Raw genomic sequence first — 23,973 nt, 5'->3', positions numbered from 1 at the left:
CAATATAATACCCAAGATGTACAATGCTTATCTTACCTCAAGTATTTTCAATGTTTTCTAAAATGCATGTGACCAGAACTTTTTTGCAAATAACTTCATACCAAAACCTATATACTTTGAAATGCTAGACTGTTTTTAACAACTGGCTCAAACACAGGAAAAAGTTGTGTGTGGATATCTGTATCCTATTACGATGCAGCAGGGCCCAAAGACAATGGGTACTTACAGTGTTATAAATAATACTAGAAGCACACAGCTTACAATGGATACATACATACATACTCCCTTTTTTAGATTTTATTATGTTTTACATTTTATTTTCTGAAAATTTAAATAACCAGTCATACTTGGGATAGCAGTCATTAGACACACGTGGATATTTAAATTAAATTCTAGTTTTAGTTCCTCAGTCCCCCTAGTCCCATATTTCAAGGACTCAATGGTCATGAGTGACTAGCAGCTTCCATCCTTGACAAAGTAAATAGAGAACATTTTTATCATTAATGGGAAGCTCATGGACAGGACTAGGTTACAGACTTTCAATGAAAGAAAGAAAGAAAGAAAGAAAGAAAGAAAGAAAGAAAGAAAGAAAGAAAGAAAGAAAGAAAGAAAGAAAGAAAGAAAGAAAGAAAGAAAGAAAGAAAGAAAGAAAGAAAGAAAGAGAGAGAGAGGGGGAGAGGGGGAGAGAGAGGGAGGGAGGGAGGGGGAGAAAGAGGGAGGGAGGGAGGGAGGGAGGGAGGGGGAGAAAGAGGGAGGGAGGGAGAGAAAGAGATAGAGAAGGAGGGAGAGAGGAAGGAAGGAGGGAGGGAGGAAGGGAGGGAAGAAGAGAGGGAAAGAGGGAGGGAGGGAGGGAGGGAGGAAAAGAGGGAAGGAGGAAGGGAGGGAGGGAGGGAGGGAGGAAGGAAGGAAGGAAGGAAGGAAGGAAGGAAGGAAGGAAGGAAGGAAGGAAGGAAGGAAGGAAGGAAGGAAGGAATCATTATTAGCATAATATTAAAATACAAGGCAAACTCCTAGAAAGCCAACTTTGGAAACAATACAGTATTTCTTTACAAATTTCAGTAGTTGATATATTTTAAAGATGGTTAGTATATGTTAAAGATAGTTGGAATATTTCAGATGTTTCCTAAAGTTTGAATTCAAGTAGTTGACAACCTGACTGCACTCTATAATATGTTCATGACATGAAAATACACACATAAATACGCATATCATGTACATCTACAGTTCAATATAGCAACACATAAAAATATAATACACAACATTTCAGATACATTATGTTTTGTAGATACCAGAAAATTGAAATATTTTAAAGCTATAGCAGAAGAAGTTTTAAAAAAAGATACACAAATGGGCTTTCTCCTTTTTATTTTGATTAGAGCAAAGACTTAACTGTACTCTCTCCTGATGAACTACTGGTTTACAGACAAGTCTAACACAAGTCTCTCCAAGCTCTACAACAACTAGCTTGAGGTAGTATATATATGGGTAATCTGGGCATGTTGGCTCATGCCTGTAATCCTAGCTACTCAGGAGGCTGAGAACTGAGGATCACAGTTCAAAGCCAGCCTGGACAGAAAAGTCCATGAGACTCTAATCTCCAATAAAGCACTCAGAAAACCAGAAGTGGCACTGTGGCTCAAGTGGTAGAGCACTAGCCTTGAGCTGAAGAGCTGAGAGATAGCATTCAGGCCCAGAGTTTAAGCCCCATGACAGACCAAAAATAAATAAATAAATAAATAAATAAATAAATAAATAAATAAATAAATAAATAAATAAATAAATAAATAAATAAATAAATGTGAATCAATTTATTGCCGTTAAAAAAATGCCGCTATACTCAGCTACAACTGCAATGATTATTTCCTTTTATGCCTATCTCAGCTAAAAACAGATGTAATAGCTGTTTAAGGGGAAATGGTTAGGGAAAGGATTAGGATAAAGAAACATTTTTAAAAAATGGTATGGTCCTCCAACAATCACTGAATTCAAAACAGTACAATCAATGCCACTCCCTGGGGACACACTCATTAACCAAATGTGAAACATCATCTTAGAGTTTGGAGACTGCACAGGACAGTGGTGATAACAACAACAGGGTGATGTGGATCAAGTGGATTTCAGGTCGGTATCTGTAAGTTTAAATTTTTCATTAACAAAGCAAAGACAGTAAGTACTATTGAACTATATTATATGTACACCTACCTATATACTGACTTACATATAGTTAGTTCAGTGGGCTAACTTCTTTGACACTGGAGGGAACACCAGCAAACCTCCTTAGTAGCACCAAACAGAATGTCAATTTAACTTGACATCTAAGGCTTCTAAAAACTAAGTGATGGGTTTTACCCTAAGTTAAATTAAGAAGAAATGAAATGAGAAAGCAGTTGGTGTTTTACATACAGTATCACATTTCCTAAAGACTCAATTGAAAAGAAATACATTAATGCAACAGTTCATTTCTTCCTCCCATAAAAACATAATGAATCATGTGCCTTATAGAAAAATCTGGGGGGGGGGGGGGAATGATTTTTGAAGCTTTGATAAAGTCTAGCTGAACATATGTGGCTCACACCTGTAATCTGACCTACTCACGGGGTGGGGGTGGGGGAGGGGGGGAATTATCTGAGGACCACAGTTCAAAGTCAGCCCAGGCAACAAAGTCCATGAGACTTTTATCTCAAATAAGCTACCCCCAAAAAGCCAGAAGTAGAGCTCTGGTTCAATTGGTAGAACACTGACCTTAAGCAAAAGCAGCTCAGGGCCAACACCCTGAGTTCAAGCCCCAGGACTGGCAAAAAAAAAAAAGCTTTGATAAAGTTCCATTACACAAAATACAATAATAGTCTTTCCACCTTATGGTATAGGGCACAAAAAAAGAAGCTTATTTCCACTACTACTGGAGCAGCAGTTATAATAAAAGTATTTAACATTTATTGGGCACTTACCACATGCCACACGCTGTGCTAAAAACTTTACAGCCATTATCTCATTTAATTCTCATAATAATCCTGTGCAATTGGTACAGTTATTGTCCTCAGGAAACGAAGGTTTAAAGAAATTAAGTGCCTACTCAAGAATGACTTCACAAAGCCCACTGTCTTGACAGTTCCTGTGCTTCTACCCTCAACAGCAACCTATTCCAAGAATACAGGGGTCAAAGTGTGAGATGCCACAGGAAACACTACATGAAAGAATAAACTGACACCCCTTCCCATTAATTTATTCTTGGAATTAAACATGTCATGCTTTTAACATGAAATACAACTATAGCATCTTATATGGTTCAAAACTTTAATATGAAAAGCCTACAACCAAACTTATGACTCATTTTCATTTTATGAATAATCTGCAACCAGTTTTTTTTTGTTTTCTGTTTCTCTTCACCAACATTTCTATTATTTATGAATGAATATTGGTTTCTTAAGGCGTTAAGCTTGACTCTAGGATAAATCTTTTCCAGACTTTGAAAGTTCCTTCACTGTACTAAGTCTTCTACTATCTACATAATTTCACAGAAAGAGGGATACTTTTAGCACAGTGGTTCAGATCTGTATTCCTAGCTACTCAGGAAGATTATAGTTTGAGGCCAATCTGGACAAAAATTCACAAGATCCTATTCTCAACCAAAAAAACATGCTGGGTATAGTGGTACACATCTGTCATCCCAGCTACATGGAAGCATAAATAGGAGGCCTCCTGTGAGTAAATGAGACCCTATTTAAAAAGATAACTAAAGCAAAAGGGTTAAAGGGAATAGCTAAAGTGGTAAACAATGCCTGCCTAGCTCCGAGTTCAAGGGCCAGTACTCTCAAAAAAGGAAGGGAGGGAAGGAAAAAGAGGGAGGGAGAAATGGACTTCTGAATCAAGCTAGGTAAGACACTACACAAGAACTGCCATGGATAGCATCTTCTCCAGTAGAAGGATGACTGTGCTTCTGTAACATGTACATGTAACATGGGTGAAATGAGTATGCACATACTGTGGTCTGAACTTGGGCCTTGAATTTGGTAGGCAAGTACTCTACCACATAAGCTACAACCTCAGCTCTTTAGTTGAGTACAAAAAATTTTATTGATTTTTGTAGAGATCTTCATTATGTAGGCCAAGCAGTCCTCAAAGTTATGATTCTTCACCCTCACCTTTGCAAATTCCCTGTCCTCAGCTCTAGAGTACCAGGATTATATAAGCATACAATCTGAGTCAGACCCCCCGTACTAGCAAAATAAATAAACCTCACCAAGAATCATAATCTGTGCTTGCTTCAGCAGCACAAAACTGAAATGATACAAAGAGGAGCATGGCCCCTGTACAAGAACAACACAAAAATCTATGCACTCCACAGTTAAAAACAAACAAACAAAATCTAAACATTGAATTTCCTAGAGAAGAGTTTTAAATGTCTTATTGTTAGGTACAACTTTTGAAAAGGGTATGGGAATGGTTTCAGTAAAAGAAGATCTAAACTCTATCATTCCTTGTCTAGTGATTACCAAGGATAAAGATTCAACATCTCAGCCCCCTATACTGGCAGGAGGCCAGGATATTTCCTAGTCCACCAAATGGGTTAAGTTAAGATCTAATGCTGATGCTGCAAGCCCCCGAAGCCAGCCTTGCAGGAGGCAGGAGAGATATAAATTCAGTTAAACACTTGTAGTCAGAAACTCTCAAGGTTTCCCAAGAATCCTGGTTGTCTTCTTCAACAGTCTTACTTGTCCTTCCCTAACATTTTCTAATTTTCCATGCCCTCTTCCCAAACAAATAAAATGGGAAAGCTCTTGGGATTAATATTACTTTCTTTTATCTTAAAGAGTTTTTGCTTTCACACAGTTGAGATTAAATGTCTTAAGATTCTCCTGAAACTCAAGAGTATCAAATTATTCACAATTAAACACAGAAAGCAGTGAGGAACAGGTCAAACACACATTAAAGCAGATCAGAAGTAGGCTTTTCATTAAGGAACATCAAAAATACATGTTTCCTCAAATAACTGCCTGGATGACTACTTAATATTCAAACATTAAAATAAGGGGTAAGGGAACACCTTGCACCATTATGGGCTATCACTCTCAGTATCCTGGAAACTGCCAAGAAAAGAGCAGCCAGATGACAAGTTCCTGAATCTATGTTGACTTTTTCTTGGCATTTGGCCAGCTTCCTTTAAATTCTCCACAACCCCCAGCTCTAATGCCATGCCCTATTCCTAGGAAGTTTTCTCATGCTCTGTACACTGTGTATTAGGTACAAAAGTAGGTGGCCCCTGACATCCCTCCCTCCACCACCATCTTACTCTCAGGCGCACTTTCACTTACTACAGTTTTACAAGGCAAAAACATAAGCTCAAGTTTGCTACAGATTCCCTTCAGGATAAATGTAAGGAAAAAAAGCAGTGTTCGGCAGAAAAGGAAAACTGAGGACCATTTCTGCTGATCTACAGATTCACAATTGTAACTATGAGCATGAAAAGTGACATTAAGGCATCACAGAAGGGTTCTAGCAACATTTTTCCCTAATTGTCCTCCCATTCACTTCCCAAGTCAACTGTGTCCTGTAGTTCCAGACTACTTTTCCAAATGACTGCAGAAAACAAAAAGGGAAAGGGAAAGGTCATATTAGCAAAAAGCAAGACTTCCCCTTCCCTTTGAAGAAACTAAAGAACCAATTCCTGGGGCTGGGAAGGTGGCTCAGTGATAGAGCGCTTGCCTTGCATGCTTGTGGCCCTGGGTTCGATTCCTCAGCACCACATAAGCAAAAAGAAAAAAAGCCAGAAGTGGCACTGTGGCTCAAGTGGTAGAGTGCTAGCCTTGAGAAAGAAAGAAAGAAAGAAAGAAAGAAAGAAAGAAAGAAAGAAAGAAAGAAAGAAAGAAAGAAAGAAAGAAAGAAAGAAAGAAAGAAAGAAAGAAAGAGCCAATTCCTTAAAGAAACAATCACTGCTATTACAGAAAATTGAGGAATAAATGTAAGTGCTAAAAAAACTCACATACTATTTGAAACTAAAATTTTGAAATTGGCCATGACTCACCATTCAGAGAAACATGCTACTTTTTCCTATAAGAGTATTATCATTTGATCAGCCTTCTAGGAATCCCAAACAAATGAAACTTTTACATGCCACCTTTCATGAACTGATACTAATGTCTCTTACCCACAAACACTCCTCGAAATCTATGGTTATTGATACTTTCAAATACTATTTTTCCACCTTAATGGGGATAGGTGACCCCTGTCTTGGAGGATGAATTCCATAGCAAGACTAAACAATTTTTAATTACATAAGTAAAGTTATCTATGTAAAAAATTAATTATTGGTCTATAATTATTTTTTAGGCAACTGAACTCAGGTACTCAACTACTTGAGCCACCCTTCCAGATCCCCCCTTTTTGGTGCCAGTACTAGGGCTTGAACTCAGAGCCTCATGTTCTTGCTTAGCTTTTTGCTCAGTCTGACACTCTACCACTGAGCCTTACCACCACTTCTGATTTTTTGGCGGTTAATTGAAGATAACAGTTTCTCAAAGTTGTCTGTCTGGTCTGGCTTTAAACTTCAAACTGTGATTCTCCAATCACAATCTCCTGAGTAGCTAGGATTACAGGTATGAATCAACAGTGCCCAGTCCCACCTCCTACTTTTTTTTGGGGGGTGGGGGGAGGGTTTGGTCATGGAGCTTGAACTCTGGGACTGGGCACTGTCCCACAGCTCTTCAGCCCAAGGCTAGCACCTTACCACTTGAGCTACAGTGCCACTTCTGGTTTCCTGGTGGTTTATTGGAGATAAAAGTCTCGGATTTTGGGGCTGGGAAGGTGGCTCAGTGGTAGAGCGCTTGCCTTGCATGCCTGAGGCCCTGGGTTCAATTCCCCAGCACCACATAAGCAAAAAGAAAAAAAGCCAGAAGTGGAGCTGTGGCTCAAGTGGTAGAGTGCTAGCTTTGAGCTGAAGAGCTGAGAGACAGCACCCAGGCCCCATGACTGGACCCAAAAAAAAAAAAAAAAAAAAAAAAAAAAAAGAAAAGAAAAGAAAAGAAAAGTCTCAGATTTTCCTGCCTGGGCTGGCCTTGAATCATGATCCTCAGATCTCAGCCTCCTAAATTGCTAGCATTACAGGCATGAGTCACCACCACCAGACCCACCTCCTACTTTTTAATGTTGATTATTTTTTGAGGACTCACTTCATACCTGGGACAACCTGGACTGCAAATCTCCTATTTATGTTACACCCATGTTGCTGGGGTAATAGTCAGACCACTGTGCCCGGCCAATTGTTGAAATGATGTCCAGCAAGCTTTTTTATGGCAGGCTGGCCTTGAACTGTGATTCCCCCAGTAGTGAGGATTTCAGGCTTGAGCTACCATGACTGACTGTGACCGGCTCTTTGTAAAAATTTGATCCAATTAATATGGAAAGGATCTGATAATACTGTTCTGTTTAATATGGCAAACACTAACTGCATATGTGACTACTGAGCACCTGAAATATTGCTCAGTCCAATTGTGTAAAATACACACCAGCTTTTGAAGATAGCTCAGTGGCAGAGTGCTTGCCTTGCATGCATGAGGCCCTGGGTTTGATTCCTCAGCACCACATAAATAGAAAAAGCTGTGGCTCAAGTGGTAGAGCACTAACCTTGAGCTGAAAAGCTGAGGTACAGCATCCAGGCCCAGAAGTTCAGCCCCCATGACTGACAAAAAAAAGGAGGGAAAAAAAAAGAAAATAGATTGGAGTCAGGCACGCCAGTGGCTCACGCCTGTAATCCTAGATACTCAGGAGGTTGAGATCTGAGGATCTCGGTTCAAAGCCAGCCCCAGCAGGAAAGTCTGTGAGACTCTTACCTCCAATAAACCACAAGAAAACCAGAAGTGGTGCTGTGGCTCAAGTGGTAGAGTGCTAGCCTTGAGCTGAAGAGCTAAGGGACAGTGCCCAGGCCCAGAGTTCAAGCCCAATGACAGAAAGAAAGAAAGAAAGAAAGAAAGGAAGAAAGAAAGAAAGAAAGAAAGAAAGAAAGAAAGAAAGAAAGAAAGAAAGAAAGAAAGAAAGAAAGAAAGAAAGAAAGAAAGAAAAGAAAGAAAGAAAAGAAAGAAGGAAGGAAGGAAGGAAGGAAGGAAGGAAGGAAGGAAGGAAGGAAGGAAGGAAGGAAAAGGCTAGCGCTCTACCACTTGAGCCACAGCAGCACCACTTCCAGCCTTTTCTGCTTGCGTGGTGCTGAGGAATCAAACCCAGGGCCTCATGCATGCGAGGCAGGCACTCAGAGCCACCTTCCCAGCCCCTAATTATAACACTTTTGAGAGTCACTGAGATAATACCTTTTTACAAAAGAACAATCACTGAAGAGCTCATCCATAGGGCAAAGGACAGATAAGGCAAAGTTTTCCTCTTTCAAACTCTATACTTGGCACTTTCTATTTTAACACACAAATTCCAAGAGAAAACATAGGGAGGTTGCTTATGATGCCATACACTACAGAAACTGAGGTAGTCAGAAGAAATATTTGAGAGCTTTCATGAAAGACTCAAAGCTGTGACAAGCAACCAAACAGTAGATGAGGCAATGGAAGGAAGGAAGGTACTGGCTTTACCAATATTAATGAAGAGACAACCCGGCCACCAGCCCATAGGAAAAACTGCCTTAGTTCTGCATGCAGCAGAGGTCCACCTGCTCTAATGAGGTCTATCTGAACACCTGTTCTCTGAAAGCTTGCAAGCATGCCTTCATGTCACTTACATAGAAAGCTAAGTTTTCTTTAGAGATGCTTTATTTTTCCATCTTCTACAGACCTTTTAAAGGGTATAAAAAGTAATGTCAAAGGTAGTACTAATAGAAACAGCTACTCTCCATGAACAAGTCTCCCCTCTCCATTTCTGATCACAACTTCCATACATGATGTTTGAGATAGTTAGTGCATGCCCAACTTTTTCCACAGATTTACTTAATAGTTGTCTATTATTCTGCACATTTGTATAACTCTGCATTTACAGAGTAAACAGAGCTTCAGTAGTTACCAGAAAAAGGTTTTCCTAAAAATGTTTACATAATATGTATATCTATATATAGATATAGAGATAGAGATAGGGATATAATTTAGATATTCATAAGATGTTACAGAGAGATAGGACTGAAAAAAAAACTACACCACTGAGGCTTTTAGATTTGTTTTTTTGATCTTACAGAGAAAAAATGGCACAGGAAAACTATTGTCCGTTACCTGAATCTTAACTTCTATTCTCCCTTTCATAATGACTATATTTCAAATTAAGGTACACAAATAAATACATCCCAAAAACATTTATCCTAAGAGTGCAATGTTGCAGACTATTAAAAATCCCACCAGACGTCTCCATGTTAGAGTAACCCACATACAACCTGGAACACCTTTGTGAAACTCAAATACTTGCCTATAACCTGAAGGACAATCTATATATCCATTCTTTGTTCTGGCAGACTCTTAAAATTAACAAAATGCTACTCTTGTTTCCCTTTTAAGCTGTTCTCATACATACCCCAGGGGAAGCCAGGGACATGAGCTAGGACTATGCAAACTTCCTCTCCAACATCTCAGCCCCACATTCCAATACAGGTGAGCTACTTGGGTCTCTCTCATCTCTATACTTACTGTTTCCTAAGCCTAGTTTAACTCTCCCTGCCCTTTCTCTGAACTTGGACTGATCCCCCACAGGATATCACTTTTCCCCCAAAAAAGCCCCATAGGCCCCAGTCACCACTCAATGGGTAACACCTTAAGACTTCAGCTACCCACAGATGGATGGCTGGGGTCGATGGTACACATCTCATAGTACATTCCCATTTGTACTTCTTTCCCCACAGAAAGACTGTTCTCTCTCCCTCAGTGCCTCAATATTTGATAAACGTTCCCTAATACCAAGAAAACATAGCCCAAAACAATGTTTGACATTGAAATAAGTGAGACTATTTTTCAAATCTGACAGCAAGCACTTCTGAATACATGCTACAAGATAATGTCTTGATTTGGAAAACCTAAAAGATGTTATTGCTAATCTCACTATGCCTCCAACCAGGAAGGTGTATATAAACCTTCTCTTTAGAGATAACACAAGTGAGCCTCAAAGGCCAAGGAACCTATCCAATGTTAAGGTGGGGGGGGGGGGATTGCTTGTACTTCCATCAGCATCTAAGCCCCCAAAGCCTGTACTCTCCTTCTTCAAATCATAGCTCTAAATTCATGTGCTGAGGACTCTGCAGGGTCCATGGTGTCACAGCTACTTTGCTATAACACCCTGAGAAGTCATTTGTCTTCTCACTCTCCATCATCACTTTGAATAAACAGTGAACTTCTCCAGAGGTTCCTAACTTGCACACAGACCATATTTTTGGGTGGGAGGCTGGTAATGGGAATTCAACCCAGGCCCTTACACATGCTAAGTACATGCTCTACCACTTGTCTAAACTTCCAGGCTCTAATATTATTTTTAAATGATTAACAAAACAGCATTTTTATTTCCTTCAATTCAAATTTCTCAGACATCTGACACTAATACATACAGCCCATATATATAAACAATAAATTTTGTGAATGTGCAGAGATCTAAAATCAAAAGGCTTGAGAACCGCTGTCTTAATTTGCTAATGAAAAAAAGGTATAATCTAGAGTTAGAAAAATAAGCTATAATGAAGCCATAGCTTTCCCTGTAATTCTTACCAAATAATCAGATTCTAGAGCTTCCACTAGAGAATATGTCCAAAAACAAAAATGCAGTTTTCCATGTACTAATTCAATGAATCTTTTCGTTATAATACTTTTCTGTATTAATTTCTCAATATAAACCGTTCTAGAGGTATCTAAATATGTTTAAATGTTATGTAATTTAGAAAGTACCCAACCAGAGCTCATGAAATATTTAAAGAGCATAACTATTTTCAAAAAAACTCAATAGGGCACTATGAATGTGTTAATTCTGTTAGTAAATTATTTCAATCTAATCTAATAGTCTCCCCATTACCCAGCATAATTTTTTTTTTTGGGGGGGGGGGTCCGGTCATGAAGCCTAAACTCTGGGCCTGGATGCTGTCCCTCAGCTCTTCAGCTCAAGGCTAGAGCTCTATCACTTGAGCCACAGCACCACTTCCGGCTTTTTTTTCTTTTTGCTTATGTGGTACTGAGGAATCGAACCCAGGGCCGCATGCATGCAAGGCAAGCACTCTACCACTGAGCCACCTTCCCAGCCCCACCCAGCATAATTTTGAACTACCATTCTACCATATATTAAATGCAAAATAAGCCTGGTATAGTGCCTCATACATTCAATACTAAATACCTAGGAGGCAAAGATCAGGAAGATCAAAAAAGCTGGAGGTCAGAATAGGCAAAAAAAAAAAAAAAAAAATAGATAAGATCCCATCTCAACCAATAAGATGGACAGCTTGGTGTACGTCTGTCACCCAAGCTACACAGGAATCCTAAGTAGAAGGATCACTGTGGAAGCCACTCAGGCATTAATCCAGATCCTATCTGAAAAATAAGCAAAAAAGGCTGAAGGCATGCTTCAAATGGTAGCACCTGCCAAATTCTGAGCTCACCAAATGGGGTGGGAGGGGAAGGAAACAAAGATTTAGTCATTTTAAAACAAAATATAATTAGATAGAAATATTTGCCAGGGTCCAGTAGGTAGAGAGAGATTTTAGGATTATATGATTATGTAATTATTTTGCATTATCCAAATCATTATCTTCCTCACCTGGCAATATAGGCTAAATTGGCGGAGAGAAAAGTATTAGTTGCACAAATCAAATTCCGTATTTTGTAATTAATATTTAACCTATTTATTAAAAAATAAAATTTTACATAGTATCTACATTGTACAATAACAATGATAAAACAAGGTTTTGAGCTGCAGGAGATTAGAAAATAAAAGCTACAGAATTAACATACAGAAGTAACATACCATCCCACTTAATCTCAACATGCATTGGGATGGCTATCATTGTTCCTGCTCAATCACTTGCCCAAGATCACTAAGCTACAGTGAGAGAACAGGTCTTCAAATAGTTTCTTGATGTTAAAGTCTATACTTTTCCCCAGAATTTATGTCTCCCCAGTATTCTTTTCTTTTTTTTTGGGGGGGGGTGTCCAGTCATGGGGCCTGAACTCTGGGCCTGGGCACTGTCCCTCAGCTCTTCAGCTCAAGGCTAGCGCTCTACCACTTGAGCCACAGCACCACTTCCAGCTTTTTTCGTTTTGCTTATGTGGTGCTGAGGAATCGAACCCAGGGCCTCATGCATGCAAGGCAAGCACTCTACCACTGAGCCACCTTCCCAGACCCCCAGTATTATTTTCAAAACTGAGTGCTTCAATGTCTGAAGAGGATACAAAGTTAAACACAAACAAGAAAGCAAACACTGCCTGGCACAGGTGTTTCACAGCTGTAATCCTAGCTATACACTAGGAGGCTGAGAGCAGCACGCTAACAGTTTGAGGCCATCCTGAGCTGAAAAGTTCTCTAGAACCTATTTTTAAAACCAGCAAAAAACAGGACTGGAGGCATGGCTTACGTAGTAGAGCACAAGCATGAAGCTCTGAGTTCAAACCCTACTAACAACAAAAATAATTAAGAAGGCAAATACCATAAACAAAAATGGCAAACAAGACTGCATTTATAACAGAAACACTGCAAACGTCTTTGTCTACATCTCTTCAGAGTTACAACGTTGTCTATAAAGGGACACTGGAGCAGAGGCTAGCACACTGAAGGGTCTCCCTTCCTCTAGCTCAAGATACCGGGCCTTCCAGTGCTCAGTGCTCAGTGCCAGAGTACAACACATCCTCAGAAATGTCCGGGGAGGTGTCTGTGCCCCTGTAACTCAGAGGGCAGCAATTCTCACCCAGGCATCTGACTACAACCATTTCCTGGATGTCTCCCGCAGACTGCTTGAAAGTCTAGAACACCACCACTGTAAAAAGATTCCTTCTTAGCAAAAACTTTTCCAGGGAGCAAGAGTACTGTACTCTCTGCAAGCAGCTCATTCTCTTTCCTGTGGTACTAGGCTGTCCTTGATTTCAGAGCTCTTCTGATAATCACCAAATATGCCTGAACACTGAGAGCAGCTTCAGGTCCATCCCTAAGCTTCACTCTCTCAGCCTAAATTCCAAGGGAGATGTTAAAGTGGCTTTGTTTCCTAGACAGTGGCTTTGTTTCCAGCTGCCCTTGTTCAGGAAACCACTCAAACAAACCACCAAAATGAAATTCTCACCAAGATCGCTTCCTCAGGGTGAGTCCCAGTCAAATTTCAAGCATTCTCACCCACTGGTATCTCCTTTCTCAGGATACTTGTCACATAATTATGCATGGTCTTTTATGCTATATCTTCACAAAAAGATCAGGTTTTCCCAAACTGATATAAGTTCATCAAAAACAAGCACTATGCTTTATAGTTCCAAAACCTACTGTGCTCTCCAAAATAGCTTTAATCAATTCTGCAATATATTTGGGAGGGGGAAACAGGGACTCAGAATATCTGCACATATGGATGTTAGTATCTTTTCTACAGGTCAAGGATATAATCACCAAAATTTATAGCAAACTGATGTTGTGAATGCTAGGGTTTAAAACACATTTATTATCTTATAAATTGTAAAAGATAATTTTTAAAACTCTGTTTACAAAACAGGAAGACGACTACTTCGGTGCTAAGTATCCATATCTCTTTGAGACTGAACCATCACTTACTGTGATGTCCTACAGTCACAATTTAAATTCATATTGACACTCAAGTTGGTAAAATAAATATTACACGAATAAAAATTTTATAGTTTCCTTCCTAAGGAAAAAAAATTCATAAAAGATGGAGGAGTCTACTACAAATATATAAAACTTTGCTGGAAATCAAGTTTCAGTGTATTCCTTAAAAGAGAAAAGGGAAGTAAAAATGAGCAAAGAAGAAAGAGAAGAAAACAAAAACATTCATTTGGTGAGTATCCACTGTCCAGTTTCCTGCTGGAAGGGATCTAGTCTCAGTTAACAACACATCTGCATCCTTGGCAGATAATGGAGCGGAAGGATGGAAGGAAGGAAGGGAAGAAGGGAAGGAAGGAACGGAAGGAAAGGTGAGTAAATAAAGGGAGCAACAAAAGGGAAAAAAGAGTTTCTGAGAAAGCTTACAAGATAAAAATTAAAGTGTTCGTAATGAAAAAGCTTTTCACAAGGTTTAAAGGAAAATTCTATTAGACAAGGTAACCAGGCTAAACTTGACTGTCATACAGGAAGGCTCTGTGGCCCCCTTACCTGATGCACAGGCACTTTCTGCGGGGTGTTCTGGGGTGATGGGTGGAGCTGTGCCCAAGGCTGGTGATGGGGGTGTGGAGGTGAAGACTGGTGATGCAAGCCCGGGTGGGCCTGCAGTGGAGCACAGGTTGGCAACTGCTGAAAAGACGGCTGCTGACCAGGATGTTGTTGGCCAGGCATCAGTCGTTCCTGGATTGCTTGTGGATCTGCAAGGCCAACACCAGGACAACCATTTGGTCTCATGTGCCCTGTCAACTCCCTTGGTGCTGAGGACATGCCCATAAATGGACGCGACTGCTGCATGTTTCTAGGGCCCATATTCCTCTGTCCAATTCCCATGGCACCAGGGGGCTGGTGAGATGGCTGAGGGTGGGGCATATTTGGATAACTGCCAACATCCATTGGTATCCCAGCACTTCCAGGCCTGACTTGTGGAGGAGGCGTGCCTGCTGGATTACTCATTGCTTTCATGGGTGACATGGGAGGTGGAGAGGCGTAAGTTCCCTGAGGCTGTGAAGGATGCATAGTTTGTGTGTTCATTTGGTTAAGTGAGCCACTGGGGTGGATGGGCTGCTGGTGCATTAGTCCTTGACCACTGCTTGATGGGAATCCTACAGCACTGGGGTATCTTGGTACGGACTGATTCATTGGGGTATTATTTGTAAGGCCTAAATTTTGATTCATCCCTGTATTGTTAACTAATCCCTGATTTAGGTTACTGTAAGGATATCGAGAATACTGCCCTGAGTTGTTTATAGTAGGAGAGGGGACTGTCTGGCTCCGAGAGCTAAAGGTAAGTGTTTGTGGCCTAACAGCCCCTTGTTGAGGAGGATTCGGGGAGAATCTGGGACTGTGGGCAACAGATTCTCCATGGAGAGCAGTAGGGGGGTGGTGATGGAACTGTTGCACCGAGTGACGCAAGGAGGGGGCCATGCTGGGACTCTGTTGGGGCACGTGGGACAAGTGGCCAGGTCCTGAGGTGGCAATGAAAGGATTTCCTTGATTGAGGCCCTCTTGACCTTGGGAAAACTGGCTCATCCTCTGCTGTGGCTGACCATGCTGCTGCATGGAAAAATCCCCACGTGCCATATAGCTGCCCATCTGCTGCATGTGCTGAGGGTGGCCCTGTGCTGGTGGCCCCGATGGAGCTGGCTGTGGTGGCTGTGGCTGTGGCTGCTGTTGCTGGTAGGGAGCTCGTATCTGGTCTGGTACCTGAACAGCCCGGGGCCCCCACATGGAGCCACTGTCCACAAAAGATTGACCGTGCCTTTCATTCTGCATGCCGGGGTAGACTCCCATCTGACCACCACTGCCACCATGGGGCACCTGGGGAACAGGGGGGGTGTGATACTGTGAGTGTGGAGATGCCAGTCCATTCCCAGGGGCACTGCCCATCATTCTGTTAGGCTGATCCATCAGATGCATCTTCTGTTCATACTGATTATAGTGATCAAAATGGGTCAACTTGGTTTGATTTTGATTCGTGGAAGGATGATGAAGGGATGGCTGCAAAGAGGCAAAGCCCTGGTCTATTGGCATCTGCTGACCCATGGGATTTACTGGGTTTTCGGGGTATCCACATTCTCCAAGACCTTCAAGGCCTTCGCTGAAGATATTCCCATCCTCGCCAAAAAGACTCATCATTCCTGGATCTGCCATCTTCCAATACGCTGCTCTTCCAAACCACAGCTTGGGAGCTTGTCTGTGCTTCACTTCACTGAGGTGTGTGTCCTCGAAGCCTATAATCCTTAACTAATCTTCTTCATGTCATTCCATATTTCCTTAATTCTCTTGGATCCTGCAGTGTCAGGCAAAGTCTGGATGTAGGTCCTAGAAGGGGAGAATGTTAGGGAGAGAAAAAAGGAAGAAAATAAAGTATTAGGAACAAATGATAAATCTGGCAGTATTTTATGCATTTGATTTGGTTTCCATCAACAATACTAATCTAGCCCCCTTGCTGAGCTGTATTTTATAAATCTAGTTCACTTTAAGAGAAACTCATTAGCTTCTACTAGAAGCAGTATTATGATCGGTTACTTAGAAAGCAAGCAAAACACTAACCTTAACCTTAAATTAATCCATTCACTACACTTCCTAGCATTCCATTCTTGGATGGAACAGAACAAAAGAACACAACATGAAGCAGCAGCAGCTGCCACAGCAGGCAAACAGATGTATGAATATAGCCAAGCAGCCCATCTGCTGAACTAAAGCCCTGGAAATGCTCTGGTTACCAACAGCCGCCCTTAACCTTATTCCCCTGAGCAGTGTAATCAGATGAGCAGCAGCAGCACTGGGGACTGTGAAAAGCTCAACTTAAATTGACTAGAGGATTATACAAATACCAAAATCAGTCATTTCGTACAAATTAGATATTTACAGCCCACATATAACTGTGTAATAGCAACAGAGGCATCTAACAAGAAAGCGCTCATAATGATGCTGAAAAGCAAGCTCAAGGACAGTATAATAAATTCATAATTTCATTATGCTTAATGGCAGGAATATACAAGATTCAGAAAGAGACTACAAGAAAAGCATTCATTCTCCAAGAGGACCAATTTCATTCATGGCTCTGGGCCACAACATTCCTGGTCTGTGTTGATGGCAGAAGGGCCCAACTACCAGCCTCATTATTCACCAACAGGCATGCATGCTGGGCTCTGGTGATTGACCAGGTCCTGACCTGACCTGGAAGGACACTTGGTAGAGGACTTATTCTTGTTAGAAGAACAAGAATGGTCCCTAGAACTAGTGAAAATGTGAAGTTATTTTAACAAAATAAAGTTCAAACTATCCGTGCAGGTCTTACCACCACCTAAAGCCTGTGTCGGACAAGGCAGGCAGAGCAGGAGGGAAGAGAGGTGGGCAGGCCCAGTCAGCATCCTAAATGCTTGTGATTGTAGCACACCATACACACTACAGCTAAACATTTTAAACAAACTCTTCCTAACAGAGTAGGTGTCAGCTTAGAATGACCAATTTAAAGAATGTTTCCACAATCAAAACAGGAAGTGTTTTTGCTGAGTGCTAATTGAATCAACAACCAAATAAAGAAGTAGTTCACATAAGAAAAATGCCTGAAATCTTAAACATCTGTGGAATTTAATTCATTTTTTCTCTTTCATTAGTATTGTGTGATACTGTCCTAGTTGAAAAAAAAAATACTGTACCTTATTGATGAGTTTTCAAAGTGACGCTATGAACAATCTCCAGCATAAATTCTACTGACACACTTCTGTACGGATATGGAAAAGGAAAAGTGGATTGACCAATTCTGCTGAGGGCTTCCAGCGAAGGCAGATTAAATATTCCATTTCTACTTACTCTATTCTAACATATTCCTAACAAGGGGAGAATCTGCTTACAGAAAATGTAAACAGCATTCTTGCTCACTGTCAGGACTACAGACATAACACCTGAGAGGGTCTCCAGGTCTGTAGTCTTCAGGTGACAGCTGTCAGGTAAAGCCAAAGGTCACCTCATTCCTCCACTAACTGCCAAGAATTTTCTGATCTACTTTCTCCATATACAGAGGTCATCAGACAGGCAAGAATCACGAAAGCTGTTTTGCTAAAAACATACTGCTTTCCTGTACAACAATCCAAAATAAAGAGAAGCAGAAATCTCCACTGCCAAATATAACAAATATTTATAAATTGAATTTATGCTTAAAAAGCTTAAGCAGTCAGTCTTCATTTACTCAAGGTTCACTCTAACTTTCAAGAAAATAAATACTAGAATGCACTTGATAATAGCTTCAATCAGCCATGCAGACTACCCGCACTAACCACTTACCAAATAACCTTTCACATTAGGTTAAGGAAAGAAATGTCTACTTATATGTCCTGAAAGACTTTACTTTATAGGAAACGGCTTAATTCTCTTGGGTCCACCAAATGCCATGGGAGGAACTGCCACTGTCTCAAAGTGGCTCCAAACCTGCTCCAGGAGAAAGGAGCACAGAGGAAGCAGATGCCTTTGGCCTCCTGGTACCCCACTCCTGTAGGCCCACTGGGTCCAGGGCAGAAAAGAAAAAAAAAAAAAAAAACTAGAAGCAGCAGCAGGAACATCATCAGCTTAAGGCTCTACAGAAGTTGAGAAAGGCGTTGTTGTCACAGGACTAGGAAGACACAGACAGTCCTCACTCCAAATATCTGACACTTGCCTTTGCTCCTCCTCCTTTCAGTTTTTAACTCACTCCCTGTGAAAGTCCATTCTCAGAGGCATGGAAAAATGCCCATGTGGCATGTACCAAGTAAGTATGTCCTTCCGTGTGACCACACTCGGACCCTAGAAGAGAAGTTCAAAGACTTGGCTTTTGCAGCCTGTTCTCAGCCATGGCTCACACCAGGCCACCACTGCCTTCCTGACCTCTAGATCTGACTGGCAACTATGCCAGTAGTCCTAGTTAGCTGCAGTTCATATTTCTGATTTGAGCTGATCAAATTAAGTAATTTTGGGCATTTTTTATTTAATCAAAGCCATCTAAATACCTAGTTTCCCATGTTACAAATGCAACATATGAGTTTTCTTTCCATAACATATTTATTTAAAGCCCGGTACTGGTGGCTCATGCCTGTAACCCTAGCTACTCAGGAGACTGAGATCTGACTATTAAGGTTCAAAGCCAGCCAAGGTAGGAAAGTCTGTAAGACTCTTACATCTCCAGTTAACCACCAGAAAACCAGAAGAAGAGCTACAGCTCAAAGTGGTAGATTGCTGGTCTTGAGCAGAGCTCAGGAACAGCACCCAGGCCCTGAGTTCAAGCCCCATGACCAACAACAGGATATTTATTGAAAACTGTATTTTGAAACTTCTCCCCCCACATTCAGTGTCTACATTTTTGATTCCTAGATGAAGCACCATTCAATGTACAGTTTTACATTTACTTGTAGGTACATTTAAAAGTAGCCAAAAAGTACACATTATAATTTCCATTTCACCCAATGTATGAAGAATGACATGTGAACTAAAGAACAATAACAAGGCATATGTGTCTGGGGCACGGTAAATGCGTAGACCCATTAACACTGCAGAGACACCATGAAACTAACTAACTGCACATATTGCCAAGTTGGTAAATATTATGAAGACATGTTAATTTTTGCTCAACAAAGACTGAAGTTGTCTTCAAATCTTATGCAAAATATACTAATGACAATTATCCCAAGTAAAAGCAACAAATGGATTTAAAAAAAAGGGTAAGGCAGTAAAAGGCCAATGTTGGTTTCTGTCACCCTACAGAGTTTATTTTTAAAAATATAATCTCCTATACAAGTAAATGATGACAGTAAAAGTAAATATAACCATCTGTAATTTTTTCAGTTATACAATACAAAACTTTTAGGAGTCAAACACATATGAGAACCAAATTGGAAAGATGAGTAAATTTTATTGGGATTAAAAATAGACAAATGCAGCTGGGTACTGGTAGTTCACTACTCAGGAGGCTGAGATTAAGAAACTTGATTCAAAGCCCAGACAGGAAAATTCTATGAGTACAGTTTAATTCTGACCTTCTAATACTTAAAACCATTCCTAACCACTCTGCTAGTCTCAAAGCACTTGTACAGCTGAGCTTTAATTTAATTTCATGTCACAAGTGTAGACTGGAAAGCTACTAAGGAGATAAATTCAAAACACCTTTCAAATATAAACTATTTCCTATCGCTCAACCACTTTTCTCCAATTCCATAAGCAAATGCCATCTCAAGCAAACTTTCATATTTAGCCAATATATGGCAAGTATGGAGTCATAGGATATTTGCTATTGCATGCTGAAGACCATTGTGCTCCTATATAGCTTGACTTTAGGTTTTCTTTAAAATCCTTCTCACTCACTTCCAAAAACCCTGAGACATAGAAGATAATTGTAGAAAGGATTCTGCACTGAAAACTTGAGCATGTATCAGAATTTCCATGGGACTATCTAGCAAGTAGGAAAACAGTACATCACTACCACCTTCAGCACAATCCATCAAGAGACCTCTCAATCACCAAGGTAACAAGTCATATCAAGACATGGAAGGGATCCACTGCTGATAGTGGACACACTAAAGACAAAGGGCTCACACTGCTAAGTTCCATTCATACTGAAAGTTCTTTCACAGCCAGGTTATAAATCTTGCAGACAGCAAGCAATCTCTCAGTTCCAAACAAGCATCCAACATCCAATTGAGAAAGGGCAAGGAGAAAGAACTGACAAGTACTCCGATCAGGAAACACCTCCAAGTTACCAAAATCAGAACATCAGTTCATCACAAGTAAGTTCCAGATCTGCCTCCTAGAACTAATGATAACCTTCCAGAACCCTTTGGCCCAAGCCACACTTTCTCCCTCATTAGTGCTGTGTGCTTCTGTAGTGCAGACACTGTGGTGGTGAGCCTAATCCAGCAGCCTCTAGCCACATGTTGCCATTTAATTTTATTGAAACAAAATGGAATCTAAATTCCAGGTTCTTGGTCTCACAAGCCACATTTCAGGCCTCAATAGCTGTGTGTTGTTGGTAACTACTTATTAGCACATACAAGGAATGTCTCCATCATTACAAACAAATCTATGGGGCTGGGAAGGTGGCTCAGAGCACTTGCCTTGCATGCATGAGGCCCTGGGTTCGATTCCTCAGCACCACATAAGCAAAAAGAAAAAAACCGGAAGTGGAGCTGTGGCTCAAGTGGTAGAGCGCTAGCCTTGAGTTGAAGAGCTGAGGGACAGTGCCCAGGCCCAGAGTTCAGGCCCCATAACCGGACCCCCCCAAAAAAAAAAAACAAATCTGTGGACAGCTATTAAAATTATATGATATACACATTTACAGAATGCATAGTGTTATATATTTCTTCTTAGGTCATTTTTGTAGAAATAGTCCATATTGGGGGGCGGGCGGTGGGAGAGATGGGAGGGCAGGGATGGTAAGGGGAAACAAAGAAGGAGGCAACAATGCTTGATAAGAAATGTACTCATGGGCTGGGAAGTTGGCTCAGTGGTAGAGTGCTTGCCTTGCATGCATGAGGCCCTGGGTTCAATTCCTCAGCACCACATAAGAAAAAAGAAAAAAGCCGGAAGTGGCGCTGTGGCTCAAGTGGTAGAGCACTAGTCTTGAGCTGAAGAGCTGAGGAACAGTGCCCAGGCCCAGAGTTCAGGCCCCACGACCGGACCAAAAAAAAAAAAAAAAAAAGAAATGTACTCATTACCTTGCTCATGTAATTGTAACACTTCTGTACGGTATTTTCACAATAAAAAAACTTATTAATAAAAAAATTCAATTGTACTGTTATACGCAAAAACAGCTGGATCAATATGTAAGTTGTGATTGTGTTCTTTAAATAAAACTTTATTTTTAAAAAAAGAAATAGTCCATATTAAATAGTAGGAATCCACTTCCATTAAAACTATTTCTTCCATTAAGAGATTAGTATTCTTTTTAATTTCCCTATTATCCCTTGTGATGAAAATATAATATTCTTTCCAAATAGCATACTTTATGCTTCCAACCTGTAAGTCTTCTCCTCTTTCAATATAGATTTCTATTTAATAATATATACCAATAGATGGGCACAGCGGCATCAGCCTCACATCCCAGTTACAAGGAAAGCTAAGAACCAGGAACTACAGGATTCTGTAGTTCCCACCAGCTATGGTGAAAAAATTCACAAGATCCCATCTCAACAAGAAAAGTAAGGCACGGTGGTATGTACTTGTTGATCTACTATAGTGGGAAGCACAAAATAGAAGGATTCTAGTCTAGGCAAATGTAAAAAAAAAAAAAAAAAAAAAAAAAAAATGAGACTCTATTTGAAAACAGAGCAATAAGGGAAGGAGCTCAAGCGGTAGAGGACCTGTCTAGCAAGAACAAAGCCCTAAGTTTAAACCCCAGTTACACCAAAACATTTAAAAACTAATCAATTAATAAAAATAAATAAAACTGATTTGGGGATGTACCTTAGCTTATTAGCAAGTGAAACTTGTTCTTGCCCCTTCCATACCAATAATAATAATAATAACTAAACTATAAAAAGAAATGGATTTTACAATGTAGATTTTCATTCTTAACACTACATCACCTCTGGTTTTGTGCTACTGATTAAAGAGGACACACTGGGGCTGGGAAGATGGCTCAGTGGTAGAGTGATTGCCTTGCATGCATGAGGCCCTGGGTTCGATTCCTCAGCACCACATAAGCAGAAAAAGCTGGAAGTGGTGCTTGGCTCCAGTGGTAGAGCGCTAGCCTTGAGCTGAAGAGCTGAGGGACAGCACCCAGGCCCAGAGTTCAGCCCCCATGACTGGCAAAAAACAAAAACAAAAACAATAAAGAGGACACACTTTTAGCAGGGAAAACTACAATCTAGATTGATATTGTGCACTGCCACTTTATGTCAGCATTCAAATAGTAGTAGTATGTCCATCCTCCCTTCAACCTAGCCAAATGGGAAGTAACCCACAATTCTTCCTGCCATTGTTCCTTTGAGAAGTACTGAATGAGTGTCTGTTCTGAGGAAGTAAGGCATTTAACAGACACTTGATATAAAACATTGAGCAAAACAGATGCTATCTCATCCTCCTGCGGTTATTTACTAGCAAATAAATGATCCTCACTCATTAAGTATATTTACCCTGTTACCCAATCTGCTTGTTCTGACTCCTAAAAATCTCACAGGTCTGCCTCCTCTTCCCCACTCATTTTATCCCAGATGGGAGTCAGGTCTTCAGTGCTGATGAAACAAGACTGCACCATGCCTCACCCCTAGTAAGTCCTTACAGGACTTCCTTCCACACTTTTCAGGATACAGGCCAAATGCACCAATGAGGCTGAGGCACTTTGTAGTCACATCTCCATGAACCCCTCCATTCTCAATTTCCACAGACTCCTTTCCTCTGCCTACCACCACCCTGGTGTTCACTTCATACCTGTGCTTGTTCTGCCTCCTTCCCCTCACTCTGCAACCTGGCCCTTTTTTTTGGTCTCAGTTCTGCTGACACTGCCTATCTGGAGATGATTCCTATCCCAAGGCCTCCCAACACAACAGGCAAGAGCTACAAAATCACCAGGCGCACTTACACGCTTCTTCCCCTGCCTTTCTCCCTGAGACTAGAGCCTTGCCATTAGAACGGGGGTGGGATCCTGGGACAATACCACAGGTGGCTAAGAATAGCAGAATGTCAGATCTCCAGCTCTTTTTCTACATGGCCCCTTGCATGTGGAAGTTGGGAAGTTCTGCTCTCAGGCCAGAACATCTCACACTTGTCTCAAAGAACTAAAATGAACTCTCGGCTTTTGTGACTGAAAAATAAACAATACTGTTTTCATCCAAATGATGAGTATCTCTTAATGACAATGATTTGTCTGTAATCATTTTTTAAAAAGCAGACAGTTAAAGATCCTTTATTTTCTAATAATACGTCCATTTTTGCAAAGCAAAAAAATTTCAGTTACCATCAATATCTATGTTACACAACATACTATTTCACAGCTTTCTTGCAGAAATCTTTCAGTTATTTCTACATAACTTTGAGGAGTTTTGATATTTTGAATTGCATTTCAGATGAAGATTTTCCCTACATTTGTGCTGGGGCTGGTGTTTCAAGGAAATTACTGAAACAGCTAGCAATATTATCTGCAGGACAAACTTTTTTTTTGACATAGTAAAAGAGGCATTGCCCCACATACAAGCTTTGCCACTGAAGCACAAGAACAGTGGAAATTATGTCCTTCAGAGAAACGCC

General features: G+C 40.6%; 1 protein-coding gene across 4 annotated transcripts in view; it reads right to left on the bottom strand.

Annotated features, from left to right (window-relative positions):
• The window catches only part of Chd7 (chromodomain helicase DNA binding protein 7), a 216,881-nt gene that overhangs the window by 130,175 nt on the left and 62,733 nt on the right, over positions 1-23,973 (bottom strand). For all 4 annotated transcript variants that reach the window (XM_069990780.1, XM_069990783.1, XM_069990781.1 and 1 more), the window contains exon 2: positions 14,251-16,080. In XM_069990780.1, the coding sequence (XP_069846881.1) occupies positions 14,251-15,909 (1,659 nt within the window). In that variant the 5' untranslated portion in view covers positions 15,910-16,080. The remainder of the gene's footprint in view (positions 1-14,250; positions 16,081-23,973) is intronic.

Source organism: Dipodomys merriami, unplaced genomic scaffold, assembly GCF_024711535.1.
Source record: "Dipodomys merriami isolate MVZ:Mamm:240054 unplaced genomic scaffold, mDipMer1.0.p SCAF_4, whole genome shotgun sequence".
Lineage (NCBI taxonomy): Eukaryota > Metazoa > Chordata > Mammalia > Rodentia > Heteromyidae > Dipodomys > Dipodomys merriami.
This window is presented reverse-complemented; position numbering and strand designations above follow the sequence as displayed.